The sequence below is a fragment of the Hirsutella rhossiliensis genome (assembly GCF_020360975.1).
Source record: "Hirsutella rhossiliensis strain HR02 chromosome Unknown scaffold00004, whole genome shotgun sequence".
Taxonomy (NCBI): Eukaryota; Fungi; Ascomycota; class Sordariomycetes; order Hypocreales; family Ophiocordycipitaceae; genus Hirsutella; species Hirsutella rhossiliensis.
In genome coordinates, this window is record NW_025408670.1 from 4,948,217 (window position 1) to 4,964,993 (window position 16,777).

The following is a 16,777-nucleotide window of genomic DNA, read 5'->3' on the forward strand; positions in this document are numbered from 1 at the left end:
TGCCTCGACAAATCCGTTGGCCCGAGCAACGACGGCACGACCAGCTAGAACTCGCCTGCCCAAACACACGAGACGACGTACTCGACACCACGAGCAAGCACATTTCTCGCAACACTCAAAAAGATTCGATCCTCTCTCTATCCCTTTCTCTCTCTCTCGCAGTTGTCGACCGTCAAGCTGTAGCCGCCACTAGTCAAAGGGCCGAACCAACCAGGCGATTCCGTATCGTGGTTGGCTGATTGTCGGATCCAGCCTATTTTTGCCTCGTGAGCCATTACGTCGTGGCCACAGGTACTTTCACCGGTACCTCCCCTGTACCTCGACTCCAGGGACCCCTGCTTGCCCACTGGAACGCCCTGTTAGCAGGCCCGAAACCCGGCACCCTCCGGCAGGCAAGGCAACCAGCGCACGGGCACCCGGAATCCGCCAGCTGCTAGTGAGTGGTGGGCGTCTGCGGTCTGCCACTTAACTGCACCAACGCTCCTATTCTCGAAAATGGCGCTTGCATCTCCTGCAGCCCCAGCATCGCTGGCCATGGGCAAGACTGGTAAGTGGCCCGCCACATCCGTGATGCATGGTTGCATCCACAGTTTCCATCCATTCTTCCATGGAAGAGGCCCTCGTCCCCCTATCCCCTCGTCCTCTTCATTTACTCGCTGCTGCTGCTGCCATTGCTGCCGCCGCGCACGCACCGCCGCCGCCGCCGCCACTCATTCGCCTGTATCACCTCCCCCCCACCCACTCACAATCGCTCCTCCGCTGCCCGTCTTTCCGCATGCCTCTGATTCGCATGACGTGACCGCTCTCTCATGCGGCTCATACGCTGACATATCCCTCTCGGGTCCCACAGCCGCTACATCCACTGCGACTTCCATCCCGGCGCCCTGCAGAGTACCGCCGCCGCCGCCGCCTCAGCAAGCCGCCTCCTTCTCGACCAGCTACTCTTCCTCCTCACCCCGCCAATTCCCCTCCGACATCATCCCCGAAGAGAGCGCCGAGGACTCCGGCTGCGACTCCCTCGTCGAGCCCGTCACTCCCGTCAGTGGCTACCGCTACTCGCAGGACTTTACCACCCTGCACAACCACCACGACTACAGCGCTGCCCTCCAGCGTGACCAGCCAATTTCGAAACCTCTCCCCCTCACCCCCAAGCGGCTGCCCGCCTTGATCCCGCCTGCTTCCGCCCCCCCGGCCCCGACTGCCACGAGGGACCTTGCTCCTCCCTCGACCGATCCCACGCCTCAGACGCCCCTGTCGCGTCGATCTGCCCGGGGCTCGGCCAGCAGCTTCAAGCGCACCGTGTCCAACCTTTTCCGCCGCTCCAACTCGGCCGACAAGGAGAGGGAATTCGCCATTGTCGACACACCAGCCCTGGCTGCCGCAAACACGAGACAGTCGAGTGGCGGGTCTACCAGCCGCAGCGGTCCGGCCCCCAGCAGCGACCGCGGCTTCTCCATCCGCTCCTCAACCCGCTCCAGCTCGCCCCCCTCGCCAGGCTCCTCTCTCGACATGATACCCACGCAGCGCTCCGCCATGGCGGGCGAGTCGCTTGCCGGCTCAGACGACTTCAAGAAGAAGGGCCGCGCCGCCACTGGCTTGACTCTCCGCGGCCGGGCCGTCAACTTCGTCGTGGGCAGGGGCCGACAGGCCAGAGGCCCACGACGCGCCAGCAGCTTCGATGCCGATGATCGAGCCCACACGCCCGCCCAGGAGGCCCGGAGCGAGGACGAGGGCAAGACGTATCCCCTCGAGCGGCTGCCGTGGCCTCTACCGCCGGATGCTGGCACGGGTGTCAAGGCCCGCCGCATGAGTCTCAGCCTTCCCGACGACTTCACCATCGACGTGGCTGAGCTGCTTTCCGAGTTCGAGTACCAGCACAAGATTCTTGGCCGCCACGGCAAGCACCTCGGCAAGGGAGCCGCCTCGCGGGTCACGCTCATGGTGCGCAAGGGCTGCCCCAGCGAGCTCTACGCCGTCAAGGAGTTTCGAGGCAAGTCGCACCGCGAGAGCCAGGCCGAGTACGAAAAGAAGATCAAGTCCGAGTTCAGCATCGGCAAGAGCCTCCACCACCCCAACATTGTCGAGACGATCCGGCTCTGCACCGACCACAGCCGCTGGAATCACGTCATGGAATACTGCTCCGAGGGCGACTTGTTCGGCCTCGTGCAAAAGGGCCACCTCAAGGGTGACGACAAGAAAAAGGACCGCCTCTGCCTCTTCAAGCAGCTCATCCAGGGCGTCGGCTACCTGCACGCCAACGGCATCGCCCACCGTGACATCAAGCTCGAGAACCTGCTCCTGACCAAGGACAGCAAGCTCAAGATTACCGACTTTGGCGTCTCCGAGGTCTTTTCCGGCACTCACCCCGGCCTGCGCGAGGCGGGCGGCCAGTGCGGCCGCAACATGGGCGCCATCCGCCTCTGCTCGCCTGGCATCTGCGGCAGCGAGCCCTACATTGCCCCCGAGGTGCTGGAGAAGAGGGACCAGTACGACGCCCGCGCCCTCGACGTGTGGAGCTCGGCCATTGTCATGATCTACCTGACGTTTGGCGGTGCCATCTGGTCGCGGGCCGAGCCCGGCAACCTGCACTACGACAAGCTGGTGGCGGGCTGGGCAAAGTGGGACAAGCAGCACCCCGAATGCGACGCCTGCATCACCGACACCGACTACCCCAAGTGCCTGGCCCTGGACGTGGGCGTCAACCCGCCCGCCCTGCGCCGGCTCCTGCTGCAGATGCTCAACCCGAACCCGCGCCGGCGCATCGTCATCGAGGACGTGCTCAACAACCGGTGGATGAAGAACGTCGAGTGCTGCCAGGTGGAGTCTTACGACGACCAGGCGCAGATGATTGACGCCTCAAAAAAGGACTTTTGCAGCAAGCCCGGGGCCCGAAAGATTTTCTGTCACAACCATCTCCCTCCCAAGAGCTCCGGCTCCCACTCTCTCGGCAAGATGCCGGGACAAGCCGGCTACTGAAGTCGGTTACGGATTCCCATGGCTCACGAGGATGCACCATATACAAGCCTCGGCGCCTCTACTGGTCACTTTTCATGTTCACTTTCCTCTGTCTCGGACGTGGCGCCCGACCACCGGACTCGTGGTCTTTTTTTGGTACACGGCACATGACAGGGCTCGCGAAGTCCCGGTGGCATTGTCGTTTAGTCTGGCGTTGTCGGCTTGACTGTCTTTTCTTGTCTTGTTTCATCTTCCTTTATATCAGCAACGGGGCTCACGACGGTTGATGCACTTCTTTTACATATCCCAGGACATGCACATACAGGGCGACGGCGGCCGCCCCCTTTTCATTTCTCTCGGCCCATTTTTGTCAAGGGAGTAGTGTACTTGGATAGAGACCAGGCCTGGTCTGGGGGATGGATGCTACTGGGAAGCTTGGGGCGGGCTTGCATGGCGGAATATTCAGGCGGCGGATTGGTTTGTTACACTGGCGCAACGATGAGAGGGCAAGGGAGGCAAGGGAGTCGTTTAGCGGGAGGAAGGGTCAAAAGACGGAGAGAGAGACAGCCAGGAAGCTACAGCGACGGACTGGGAGGCGAGGATTAGCCTCTAGCAAAGCACGTAATACATTATTACGAATGACGCCGATGATCCATTTTGTTCCGCCGTTGCCGGGTCATGGCGACTAGGCTTCTGGACGGTGGTGAGCTTCCCGGGTCTGCCCTCTTCTGCCCTCTTCTGCCTCTTTCCTTGTATGTGTTCCTGACTTGTCGCTCTGTTCCCCCTCCAGCGCCGCTGATGGCATGCACCTGCGGCCCCCCCCCCCCTCTTGCGAATCGCCGCCGAGATGCGAGGAGATGCGAGGAGATGCGAGACAGGCCCGTCTCTTCACAGGCTTGCCATGTGACGGGGGACGCTGCAGCAAGGCCCTCTTGAGGCTGCACGATTTGCCGGGATACCAGGGGGGCAGTTGTTTTGGCTGGCACGGGGCGTGGGTCCATCAGCCGGGACCCCCCGGGGTTTTTCACCGTTTCTTGCCGGTGGTTGAGAGGTGCGGGATGGCCTTGTTGGATTGATGGATGCGTTGAGTGGTGATGGCGTCAGGGTTCCGGCGATGGGTTCGTGCGTACGGATACCATCTGTACATGATGCTATACATGATGCTATACAGGATGCGGTACATGCGTATGGGGGTGGGGGGGGCAAGTACCGGCAGGGGAGGAATTGAGTTCAAGAAGGCATGCAGATGTGCCTGCTGTCCCCCTTTTCTCTCTCTCTAGAGGCTCTCTGTCTCTGTCTCTCTCTCTCTCTCTTGGGTGTAGGGAGCCGCTATTCGTCGACGCTGTTGCTACTTGCGTGCCATTCGCCCGCATGGTTCCGGCGGTGGATTCCCCGTCAAAGGTCCAGCCAGGGAGAACAAGGCAATGGGCAGCACACACTCTTGCTTGACCCGTACGGACAAGGCCGGCAGAGAAAAGGCGATGGGAAATGGCCGCCGTCGTCGTCACCCCGGGGGGGCTGTGGTCGGGTAGACGGCGCGCGGGCACGGCTGAAAAAGCGCTGCAAGGCCTTCTTTCCCACGCGCGTGGATCGCTGGTGCGGCTGCCGAGCGAGGGTGGCGGGCGAGCTTTCTTGGGCAAAGATGGGCCCCCTTTGGTTGGACCGGGGCCGGCTTGAGTGAGGGTCGGTGATGTCGCGTGCGTGCCGCCGGGGTTGGGGGGATGGAAGCCGTCTGGACTTGTTCTTCTTGCTTCTGCAGTGTCTCGGCGTTGGACGACCTTGACGGCAAGGGAGGAAGGAAGGAGGAGGAGAGGCTCTTGACAAAAACCAAGACTGATGGCCAATCTCTGTCTCTTTCTCTCTCTTTCTGTCTCTCTCTCTTTCTGCCTCTCTCTCTTTCTGTCTCTCTCTTCTTCTGTCTCTCTCTTTCTGTCTCTCTCTTTCTCCTGCACTGCATATGTACAGTATGTAAACGACGCCCCCCGGGGCCGATATCCGTCGTCGCATAACCCTGCCAACTACCGATCTCCAGCACGTGCAGCGCCGATCCTCGCCCAGCCCTCGACCAGGGGACGACGAATGGGCAATGGGGGGGAGCCGCTTCATCCGTGAGACTCGACCCTTTCCGGCCCCCAACCACGGACACTCACTCCGCGCTCGCGCACGTGCAATGCCTGGTTATCTACACGCCATGTCTCGAGACCCTCTCGCGAGGCACGACCGACGCGTGCTGGACAGGCAAAAATCGGCCATGTGCCGCTCGCGTTCAAGGCGTGCGAGGAGGCGTTGGGAAGAGAGAAGGGAAAAAAAGGAAAAATATGTCGAGAGCGCGCGCCATGCAGACCAAGCGCCACAGCCGCGGATCGATCGTGTGCGTGTGCGTGTGTGTGCGTCGGATCAAGCGTCCTGCACTCTCATTCTTGCCCACTATTCGCGACGCATCGTGTTTGGCACCGCACCGAGGGCGTCGGCGCCCCCCTCATCGCCTACGCACACACGCCTTTCCCTGATGCACATTCGGTTTTGCCCCCGTCGTCGAAAATGCGCTTCTTGGGACAGGGCCGGTGTGATGATGGTCAAGGTTCGACGGGGGGCGCGGCACGCTGGGGGAGGGGGGAGGAAAGGGGGAGGGGGGGGGCCTGGATGCCGGATAGCCGCACACATACGACGGGCGCTTGCGAGGGGATGATGACGCGTGGGGGCGTGCCGTAGGGCAGATGGACATTTCTTTGACCGCCGCTTTTGGCATCTCGGCGGTCTCTGGCTTCGACCTCGACCTCGACTCTGCAACGGCCGAGCTGGAAAACGCGAGCCGACGACGGCAGACCGCCCCGGCGCCGAACGCCGCTGCTGCCGACACCCGCTCGGCTAAGCGGTGCCGAGCAAGGGGGTTGGTTGGTGATGGCCATGGTGGTGGTGGTGGTTGTGCCCCTTCCCCCCCTGCGTGCCTGGATCCCCCATGCCGCCCATTAAGTCGCTCAGCAAAAAGGTGAAGTAAGTAAAAGAGGCCGACGGCATGTAGGCAAAAGAAAAAAAAGGGGGAGGAAGGTGGGGGGGTTTGGGGCGTGGAGTTATAGCGTGCGGTGCAGATGTGATGACGATGCTGTCCGTGGAGCGCAACGTCCACACCGGGGAGAACAGACGGAGGAGGGGGGGCGTGCGCTGCTTGCCTGCCCCGTGGTAGAAGATACCTGGCACCGTGACGGGCTGATACTGTGTGGCGCGCGCGAGTCCCTGGCCGGCGGCGCGATGGAGTGTCGTGGGAGGCGTGAGTTGAAGAAGGGGACGACGGCGCGAGCTTAGCCTCTGCGGACGGGGAGACGCGGAGAGCGAGGCCCGGGCGGGACGAGGGGGAGGGCACGCAGTCGTGTGGGCGGCCTTGTTGTTGGTGGAGCAGAGACCGGGGGGAGAGCGAGGACGGGGAGCCGTTGACGAGGCGGCGTCGAAGCCAAGGTGATGGAAGGTAAAAAGGGGCAGCAGATCACGGACGGGGTGTCGAGCAGACGGGCCGACTTGCTTCTGCAACAATCACCCTCTCTCGGCGGCCGGGAGAGGAGACGTAGTCTATTTGGTCACCATCGACATGCAAAGAAAAGACCATAGATGAAGACATTATAGACCAAAATCAGACAGGATGCAAGCCAAGACCCCAAGTCTCCCGACTCGGGCCCCCCTCCCCAGCCCCCCTTCTCGCACCGCCTGCTCGGAAAGTCCCAAGCAGCAGGTCCAAGAAACAGTTCGTCCATGTCGCGGTTGATTCTCCCGCGGCCCCCCCGCAGCCTCACGACAGCTTCTTCTGCATCAAGTCGGCCAGCTCGTCCAGCAGCTCGACCGTCTCGGCCGGGCTGGCAATCCACGCCGTGGTGCCGACGCTGCGGGCCTTGAAGTCGTTGGACCCGGCGCTGAGGAACTGGTCGCCGACGTGCAGCGTGTTCTCGCCGCGGATGGCGCCGCCGCCGCGCCCGAACCACTGCTGGCACACCGTCACGCCCCAGCTCTTGTCGCCGATGTCGACAAAGACGTCGCGCCCGCCGTTGAAGGCGCAGAAGGGCACCCCGCCCTTGCGCCCGGACCCGGCCGGCGTGCCCAGGCTCGACAGCTCCAGGATCCGCTGCACCACCAGCACCGTCTCCTCGAGCGACTCGCGCGCGATGCGCACCGACGCCGGCGACGGCACGATGCCCACCGCCCGCTCCTTGCGCACCACCTCGGCCGGCAGCCGCATCGTCCGCACGCAGTCGCGCAGCGCCGACTCGGCCACGTCGAGCAGCGCCGCAATGTCCGCCGCCGACCACGCCGCCATCTCGGGCGTCAGCCACTCGCTCCGCGCCACCGGCGCCAGCCGGTACTCGGACGACAGGTCCATGGCGAACAGGTAGTTTGCCTCGCCGCCCATGATGACGAGGCTCTGCTTCTGCGCGTCGTCGAGGTCCGTCGCCGCCGCGATGGCGTCGAGGAGCCCGTGCAGCCGGGCATAGTAGCGGTCTGCCGTCGTGTACCCGGCCGCCGTCACGATGCCGACCTTGATGTTTTTGCGCAAAAGATCTGTTTCCGAGTCAGCCGCCTCCTTGGACTGATGGATGGAACAACCCTCAAGAGGGGGCCGCCGGCGACAAAGAAACGGGGGCATACCCAGAAGGCGAGGGATGAGCGGGCTCGACGGCTTCAGGCTCTCCCCGTCGTCGTACAGCGTCACGTCACCGTCAAACGTGGCCAGCCGCAGCGCGCCGCCCGTGACGGCCATGATCTGGGCCGAGTTGAGGATGAGGCGCACGTCGTTGAAGGACGGCGCCACGTAGCGCCGCGACGAGATGTACCGCTTGCGGTCCTGGTACTTAAAGGCGGCCTCGAGCGGCAGGCGGGTGAAGAAGGGGCCCGCCGTCGGCACCAGCATGCCCAGCTTGGAGGGGAGATGGTGCTGCGGCGGCGGCAGAGGCCTGGTGCCGACGCCGTCCTGGCTCTGGCCCCGGGCATGGCTGTGCTTTTGACGCGATACTGGCGACCGTTGTCAGGCAGGCCAAGGAGCCGAGGAAGAAGGAAAAGACGTACTGTGGTCGTCTATCATCATCTCGACGTCGCGCATGATTTCGGCGTAGCGGCGGTGTGCCTCCTCGGCCATCTTGGTAACGTTGGTGTCGTCGCCCAGCACGCCCGTCGGCTGCGAGTAGAGCACAAAGGGCACGGCCAACAAGGCTTTGACCCATTCTGCAGCGTGGGAGAATAAGCACATGAAGCAAAGCAATGACAGAGGGGCGTGCCTGTGTGGACGGGGGCCGGCGCTGGAAACGCCCAGGGAGCAGGATCCCTAGAGCCTCACTCGATGGCCATTGCGCCCCTTGGCGTCTTGCCCCCGTAATTCATTTTCCCGGCCTTGTCGCAGACTTCTCGGCTGGTGGCTCTCTACGTACCGATGAACTGGTCTCGCCTGTGCGTCTTGAGCGCATCTTGAAGCCATCGTCAGCCGGGACAGCGGCGTGTTTGGGGGGGGGGGCACCACAGCCTGAGCCTCACATTCAACACGGAACCGAGTCGTCATGCTGGGCAAGACGCTGCTTCGCACAGGAAAAAGCACGCGTTTCGAGCTTCGGCGGGCCTTGAGAGAGAATCAACCAAACGAGGGGTCGCAGCCGCCCGTCTTCTGCGGCGCTCTGGTGCCCCGGCTCCGACCGACACGGGGCTCGCCTGGACAGAGGGGACGCTCGCTGGTCGGCTACGGCAGAGGCTGGCAAGATGACGGCGGCGGCAGGTCCGGGTGAGGTCGTCGTTGCTGGCGCGATTTGTCGAGTGACAGAACTTCAAACAGAGGAAGGAGGGCGAGGCGAACCGAGGTCGGACATTGACCCGGGCGGGGGATCTTGCTTCTAGAAATGTGGGGGCGGGGCCTTCCGAGGTCACTCAAGTACAGTACGTACCTGGTCTGCCAAGGAGCCAATCAGCTGTTTGTCCTCTCTGCTCTTCCATGTCAGCAGAGAGGGGCTAATATGGAGTGAGTATATGGACAAGAATCCAGCCAGTCGACGTAGAATCGATAAGGCGAATAATTCCCCATGTTCAACTACTCGGGCTAGCGTATACAGAGTCGTTGGCTTTCTAGTCTCCTAGCCAGCCTCACGGCCTTTGCATGCATACCCAAACGAAGCTGAAATCTATACTCAAAATCCAATCCCATCATCAACACCCGTCCTTGGATACCCAACACTCCAAGAGCCGCCGCTGCACTGCAACTGGCTCCTGGTATACCATCGAGGCGAGTCCGTGGTTTGCTTTCCTCCAAACTGGTCCCACGGGAGAATCAGACCAGACGCAGAGCTGTTTGAATGCTGATAACCATACGAGACATCGATGCTTCGCTGGCTGATCTTGTCTTTGATGTATTTTCGATTCTTTCTTTGTCTTTTTTTGGCCTCTTTTTTTCCTTCATGTCCTCTCCACCAGTGACCAATGCTTCTACTGTCCTTGTCTCCTCACATCTACTTACCTACCTGGCTGCATGGTCACTCCAACCGTTGAGTCGCTGCGGCCAAGGACAAGTCCCGAGAACACAGTTAACTATATTCTCGCTTGTCATCATCCGCGGCCCTCGGCCCCTTCCTAGGTCTTTGCCTTGGCTGTCCTCTGCCCAACGCTGACAGTGTATTCGATTTGCAATCATCCGGCCGGTCCGTCGCCGTGGCAGCTCATCACGACATCCCGTCCTCTTCTATCCAGCGACACCGAGCTCCTCGGTTAAGCCGCGCCACTCCGTCCCCGCGCTGCCTTCATGGAAGCATCCCCCGACATGTCAATTGAATCAAACGCCCGTCCCCAGTTTCTCGTTCAATAAGAAACATCCCGCTCTCGTCCCGACGCCTCGGAATTCAAGCCCGTGAGCCAAAGCGCCATGGCGTCTAGCTGGCAGGCGCGGCGGCGTTGGGCGGCATCTGGCCCTGTTGCTGCTGTGCCAGGAGCTGGGCTTGCTGTGCGGCGATTTCGTCCGCCTTGGTCATGATGGCCTGGACCATGTGTTGATCTTCTGCCGACAGATGGCCAGCCAGATTGGCGTAAAACTGAGGCTGCTCTTGTTGCATCCCTGCCGGGCATCGTTAGCATCAAGGTCAAAGGCATCCATTCGTCGGCTTACTCATCAAAACGGCCTTGAAAAGCTGATAGGGCTCAATCTTATCCAAGGGCGATTCGAGGAGGACGCTATCCTCTCCCAATTCGTCCTCATCGCCGTCACTAATGGGACGGCTGAACTTTTGAGCCTGATGTCGCCGTTAGTGACCTTGGAAAACCACGCGGATCAACGTCCACGTACCTCGTCATTCAAAAACTCCAGGTAGGCCTTGCTCTCGTCCTTGACTTCAGCCGTCTCCTCTTGGGTGGCTTCTTCCTCTCCGTTCCAGTTAGCGTCGTCCTCGTCCCACTCGTCATCCTCGCCATAGTCGTAGGTGGAGTCGAGCTGGAAGTCGTCCCGCAGAGCGTCTTCGCGATCTGTGTCTCCCGTCAGCATGCCGAACCCGGCGAAACAGGCAACCACAGGCACTCACTTCTCATTGCGTTGGGCAGCGTTCTGAACAGTTCAGTGATGCCCTGGAGCAGCCGTGGCCACCCGACAGACACGCTGGCCGGGACCTGCTCGTGATTCACACTTAGAAGCGCCGAAATGGCCACAATGCACAGCTTCTTGTCGTGGACCCGGCTGAAGGACGCCATGCTTCCGAACCAGAGGCTGAAGAAGCGGTTCGTCCATCCCTTGTTCTCCAGCACCTGCAGCGCCAGCATGGGGTTGTAGTAGATGGCATTGATGGCCATTTCCATGAGATGGATCTTGTAGCTCTTGATCTTGACATCTTGCGCAGCCAGGATGCCCATGGCCATAACGATGAAGCCCTCCACGCAGCTGTCAATGTGGCCTCGGAGGCTCAGCATCATCGCCTCGGCTAGCTTGCACGCGCAGATGCGCTCCACGCCGCCCTGCTGGACGTTTTCGGTGAACATGTCGGCCACCATTGAGTACAGGGCCTGAACGTATTCCGGCTTCTGGCAAAGCTGCGGGACGCCGTACTGGACGAAGTTGTCGAGAGCAGGCAGCATATCTTCCAGGTAGTACTCGGCGCCGGCCTTGAAGGTGGTGTGGATCAGCTCAAACGCCTGCCACATGTTTGGCGAGATGCCCTTGGCGGCAAAAGTGCAGCTGTCGATGATCTCAAAGACTTCGTTGTACAGGTCTGTTTCGAATTAGTCACCCCGTTGCCTGTGCCAACCGTCGGTCCACGGCTACGATGGGGGCATCTGCTTACCGTAGAGCTTATTCTCCAGAGTGATTTTGATCACCGGCATTAGCACCGCCTCGATGTGGAGTAGGACATCGGGGGTGCTCTCGAGGGTGAGGATGAGGGTTCCAATGGTCTGCAAGACGCCCAGGGCGGTGATGCTCTTGTCGTCGTACTCGGGATAGGCGTCGCCGTCATCGCCGGCCTTGCTCTCCTTCTCGAGAAGCTCACGCACAATGCGAAGATAGGTGTCGCGCAGTTGTTCGCAGAGGGCAACGGCGAAGGGGGTGAGCTCAGCGGCAAAGACCTCGACAAAGTCCTCCATGACGTTGGCCAGAGCATCGATGTCGGCCTCGTTTGCAAGCTTGAGCAGCTGCTGCATGATGGTCGGGATGCTCTGCTGCATGCTGGTCCGGATCACGTCGTGCCGGATGAGGGGCTGCAGCGCAAGAGCAGCCGTGACCCGCACGGGTAGCGCCGGGTCGGCCATGCAGTCCAGGATGTGGCGGTAGATGGTCAGGAGATTGTTCTGGTCCTGGAAGTTGAGCTGCTCGAACTTTTCAATGGTGTCGCAGGCTCGCGCACGGAGATAGCCCTGGACGCTGGTGAAATCCGGAAACACGTATCGGACCAGGAAGTACTCGACCTGGTCGGCAATGGGGCTCTTCTTGCTGAGGATGACGGGTGCGAGGGTACCAATCATCCTCAGCGCACCCTCCTTGGCCATGTGGTTCTTCTTGTCGTCTGGCGACTGCTCGTATTCATTCACCACGGCATTGACGAACTTGAGAATCTCAAACGTCTCTTTCCGGCGGTTCTTTGTGAGATTGACGAGGAAGTTTGTGGCGGCGACATCCGGGGCCGACGCCTCCTCGAAGTAGTTGAGCTTGCGGTGGAGATACTCCTCGGGCTCGTCCTCGAACTGCTCGACGTCGTCGGGGGTCAGGCAAAGCACCGGGAAGACGAAGTGGGTGACGAGATTGGTCAGGTGCGCCTTGAGGTGCGCCCACATCTCCTTGGGCCGGACAGACTCGTCGAGGAAGACGAGTGTGTACGACAGGCAGGGCCGACTGAGCCACGACGTCTTGGCAACCCACTTCTCGATCTCCTGGAGGTAGTGTTTCATGATTTCGGGTGCGATGTTGGTGGTAAAGTCCTTGGCAAACTGCGCGGCCTCGTCACCCTTGCCCGGGCTCGAGGGGTTACCGTGCCTGCGCAGTGTCAGCCACCTGAACAGACAAGGACAACAGCCTACTCACCTGATGAAGAGGCGGTTGAGGTTGAAGTAGGCCCATTTCTTGGCCTTCCACCAGTGGTGTTTTTCGCGGTCGAACTGATCGCCCTGCATGGAGCTCGCGGGAGCCGTCTTGGCGACGGTCTGGAGGAAGACGGTGCACCAGGCAATGTTGACCTCGCGCTGTTGCAAATAGGGGGAAAGCTCAAGCTGCAAAGCAAAACGTCAGTCGACGGGTATGGAGCCGCAAGGCCGGGGGCGGACATACCCATGTGGCGTGCTTGTAGGCCTTGAGAGCCAGGTGCAGCATCTCGCCCGCCTCGTCGCTCTCCTGGTTGACCAGCTCGTTGCAGATGGCCATGAGGCGAGGAAAACTCGTCTCGACGATGGAGTCGAAACGATGCCTGTCCTGGTTCTCTGTCGACTTGTAACGAAAAGCGCGGCAGAGGGCGAGCAGACACTGGAGGCCGGCGTGGGCGGAGGTGGGGCTGTTAGTGTTGAGCAGCTCCATGGTGAAGTCGATGAAGCGCGGCCAGCGAGCGGGAAAGTCGCATTGCAGGATGCGCTGGAGGACGGGGACGAGCTGTTGTTGGACGGGGCCTTCCGATGAGGCCAGAATCGGCACCAGCATGTCTCGGATGCGAGCCTTTTCATCTTCGGGTATCAAGGTTTCGTTGGAAAATGAATCGGACGGGTACCAGGCGCGGTTGACCCGATTTTTGATGTAGATGACGGCTGGGTAGGACGGTCAGCAGACGACAAAGTGCAGGCCGTCGACTCGGCGGAGGGTTCGATGAGCGGCCGGGTGAACGTACTGGAGAGCCGGACGCTGGCTTCGCGCTCGGCCTGGAGTATCTGGAAAAGGCAATCCATGAAACCGGCATGCTCTTCGACCTATAGATGACGAGACAGGCGTCAGTCGTGGGCCGTTTGGGGGAGACATGGGGAGACGGCCAGTGCGACCCGCCGATCCGTGTCAGAGCCACGGCTGTTGTGAGGCTCTCTGATGTAGGCCCCAAGGGCGAGAGATGCCGTATACGCGGGGCCGGTGTGGACAGGAGGCCGGCGTAGAGGGAAGGGGTTGGAGAGAGGCGAGGAAGCGTGCGTACCTGCTTCAGCTGAAGCTCAGCCCTCCGCCGATTATCCGCATCCGGTTCCAAGCTCGCGGCGAGCAAGCCCCTGACGGCGGCGGAGTCCATGACGGGCAGAGATGATGGGGACGTCGTCGTCGAGGTAGCGAAGAGGCCCAGTTGAGAAAAGGGAGAGCGGATGGCGGGGCATCTAGCGGCCGAGGGCTCGAGGGGTGCCGACGGGAGGATGCAGTGGGCGGCGCGTGGACCCGAGGAGCCAGGCCGAGGATGGCAGCGAGCAAGAGGATAGGCAGAATGAAGAGAATAAATGAAGGAGACGAAGAGGAAGAAAAGGATGATGGGGCCGGGGGTTTGGGCCGGGACGCGGGAGGCGGCGTGCGAGGCGGCGTGCGAGGCAAGCCAGAGAGTCGGCAGCGCGAGACACGATGGGTGAGGTTGGCGGTGGGACGGGACTTTTTTTCCCAGATTTCGTGTGTCGCTGTTGCGCCCGGATTGGGAGCTTGTTTTTCCCGTCCCAGGCACCGGCTTACCTAAGAGAGGAATCTGCACTTAATAAGGTAACCCAGCAGGGCGGACGGGGCCGGCCCCAACAACAGCAAATACGAAATACGGCACGTGCTCACAACAAACGTGGAAAAGGCCCACAGCGTCATTCGACGCTTATAAAAGCTGCCCTCGGTTCTTCCCTTGTAACGCGATTGTACTGTACAGTATGTGCGGGACGTGCATGCGTCTGCCATCACGTTCCTTGGCCGACGACCTGTCTCGCTGGGTGCTGGTATCGCGCACGACACATGGCATTTTGCATTGCTTTCGTTTTCCGGGGAATCCACACAAGCCACGTACTTGATATTAAACACACTCGGGCAATCAATCAATCACCAGAATCCCGGGACGACGGCCACATGTCTTCCAAGGCATGGATGGTATACCCCCATGTAGGTACTGTACAGAGTACAGGTACAGAGTTAATTACCGGTACAGGTCGAATCGGGGACGTGTCTGCGCAGCATGCATTCATTCACCATTCACCCCAATGCCGTCCGTCACCGACGATAACAAATCACTTGCTTCGTGTCGCTCAGATTTGTTTTGTTTGTTTCCTTGTCTTGCACACACACAACCATCTCGTGCGAGCCCACCGCGATTGTGGGCAGCGCCTCACGCACGACAACTAGCACTCGTCTCGCAGAACCCAAGCGCTGTTCAAAGCGGAGCTGTTGCTGCCCGACGCCGCTGCTGCTCCAGTCATGTCTAGTCAGTCTTGCACAGTAGGAGGAAGGGTCCAGGCCTGGTAGATTGGGCTGCCATGGTCAGCCGGGCTGGCTGGCATTTGGTCGTGACCGGCAGCCGACGACTGATGCTCCATAGGTACCATAGGTACCAAGGTAGTAGGCGATAATAGAGCATATAGTTAGAGGTACAGTACAATGCAAGTGTATTCGTGGTTGTCCCGCCTCAAACCATCATCCCCAGTAATCGCCGTCTGTCGAGTTCGCAGTACAGGGTAGGTATACAAGCAACCCGCCGCCAAAAACCGCCACTCGTCAATCGGCATACAGGGTCAACCATCCATCAAAACGCCCTCCATTCATCCCCGCCAATCCAGCCGTCGGGAATATCCTCGCTGCGCTCGCGCGCCTCCAGGCGCCGTCCCGAGTGGCTGAAGCTCATGGGGCCGTAGACCTCTTGCACCCGCACCGTCGCCTCCACCGACGTCCCCTCAAATGCCTTCAGCACCACACGACTTACATAATCGACTTCGTTCTGCAAGCCCGCTCGCCCATTCCCGCGATCCCCCGACTTGATCACCAACTCAAACCTCGTCAATTCCGGAAACATTCCGTCCTGCCGTTTCAACCCCAGGGTTTCGATGTCGTCGTGCATCCGCATGTTGCCATCCGGCACCCGGATTCCCAGCGACTTGACCGTCCGAGGCAGCATGTCCACAATGCATATCGCTTCGTACGCGACGTCCTCATTCCCGTCCTCTTCACTCGACTCGTGTGCCGACGGAAAACATATGCTGTCCTGGTCGAGATACAGCGTCTCCAGCTCCTCGAAGCGGGAAAGATACTGCAGCAGGCTGATGTGCTCGAACTCGTCTTCGCGGTACGGACGAATGATGTAGCTGAGGTCAAGTTCGAGGAACCGCAAAGTCAGCTGGGCAGGAGCCAGAGCATCCAACAGGTCGGCAACGGTCATCGGCCTATCCGCCCGCTGCCATGTCATGGGCGTAGCCACGTACTGGAACCGTTGCAGCTGGGGGCAGAGCCTGATGCACCTCTCAAGCACATCTTCATCGTCTTCCACCAGCACGTATTGCTCCAGCTGGAGCGTCTGGAGCGTCTGGAGCGCAGGGCCAAGCTGCTCGACCTCGAGCTCACGGAAGCCGCCATAGAACAGGTTGCCCTCCAACGCCAGCCACTCCAGCGCCGGACAGACTTCCATCATTTCGAGGAGTCTGCGCCGTTGCAGCGTCGAGGGGAAATGCTAGCCCCCGGCGAGCCTGAGGGTGCGAAGTCTGGGAAATACCTTGCTCACAAAGCCGCGGCCCCGCTGTCCTTCGTCCGTCTCGCAAAGGGGAACGCTGCAAAACTCGAGGTTCGGCATCAGTGCGAGAAGCGTCTCGAGGGACGCTTGGTCCGGGATTCGGTCCAAGTCGTGTGGCGATTTCACACCATTGACCCTCGGTCTGTATGCCCTCTCCTCGGGCGAAACCGCTTGCAGTCTCTCGCTCCACCCGGCACGCGGTATGTAGAGCTGCCTGACGCAATGGGCCAGTTCCGGCTGCTGTGCGAACGTTCGAGCAAGGCTAGCCCAGCCACCGACGCTCTCGATCCGGTGAAAGAGATAGATTTGCGCGACAGAACGCAGAAGCCGGTTTGTCAAGCACAGCGACTCAAGGGCTCTCCTCTCTACCGGTTCTCTGCGCCAGTCGCCCAGCACCTCATCACCGCCGCAGTGGAGACAGAGACGGCGGCAAATCTCGTGATAAATATCGATAGTGAGGCTCGACAACGTGTTGGAGGCTATGCCGTTTGGTACGCCGTTTGGTACGCCGTTTGATACACCGTTTGGTACGCCGTTTGGTACACCGTTTGGTACGCCGTTTGGTACGCCGTTTGGTACGCCGTTTGGTACGCCGTTTGGTGTCCCATGACGGGACAATAAGATGGATTCAAGGTTAAGTGGAGGATAGCCTGATTGCTCCATGGGTCTAGATTTCTGCTCACTGGGTT

At 60.6% G+C, this 16,777-nt stretch overlaps 4 protein-coding genes across 4 annotated transcripts; 1 reads left to right on the forward strand and 3 right to left on the reverse strand.

The window, feature by feature from the left end:
- Positions 1–534: 534 nt before the first annotated feature.
- Positions 535–2,976, forward strand: HRG_04807 (kinase; the record flags this gene model as incomplete). The annotated part of the gene is made up of 4 exons (XM_044863278.1): positions 535–547; positions 851–1,423; positions 1,496–2,390; positions 2,445–2,976. 4 exons carry the CDS (start codon positions 535–537, stop codon positions 2,974–2,976), a joined length of 2,013 nt encoding a protein of 670 aa, XP_044721892.1.
- A 3,760-nt stretch (positions 2,977–6,736) lies between these two features.
- On the reverse strand, positions 6,737–8,491 carry HRG_04808 (IMP-specific 5'-nucleotidase domain-containing protein; the record flags this gene model as incomplete). The annotated part of the gene is made up of 5 exons (XM_044863279.1): positions 6,737–7,500; positions 7,588–7,950; positions 8,005–8,160; positions 8,364–8,399; positions 8,467–8,491. 5 exons carry the CDS (start codon positions 8,489–8,491, stop codon positions 6,737–6,739), a joined length of 1,344 nt encoding a protein of 447 aa, XP_044721893.1.
- Positions 8,492–9,842: 1,351 nt separating this feature from the next.
- Positions 9,843–13,643, reverse strand: HRG_04809 (cse1 domain-containing protein; the record flags this gene model as incomplete). Its single annotated transcript, XM_044863280.1, has 9 exons — positions 9,843–10,024; positions 10,076–10,199; positions 10,253–10,428; positions 10,485–11,165; positions 11,238–12,421; positions 12,470–12,654; positions 12,713–13,179; positions 13,260–13,338; positions 13,554–13,643. The coding sequence occupies 9 exons, from the start codon at positions 13,641–13,643 to the stop codon at positions 9,843–9,845; spliced, it is 3,168 nt and encodes a 1,055-aa protein (XP_044721894.1).
- Positions 13,644–15,110: 1,467 nt separating this feature from the next.
- HRG_04810 (uncharacterized protein) lies at positions 15,111–15,989 on the reverse strand (the record flags this gene model as incomplete). Its single annotated transcript, XM_044863281.1, has 1 exon — positions 15,111–15,989. One exon carries the CDS (start codon positions 15,987–15,989, stop codon positions 15,111–15,113), a length of 879 nt encoding a protein of 292 aa, XP_044721895.1.
- Positions 15,990–16,777: the final 788 nt, after the last annotated feature.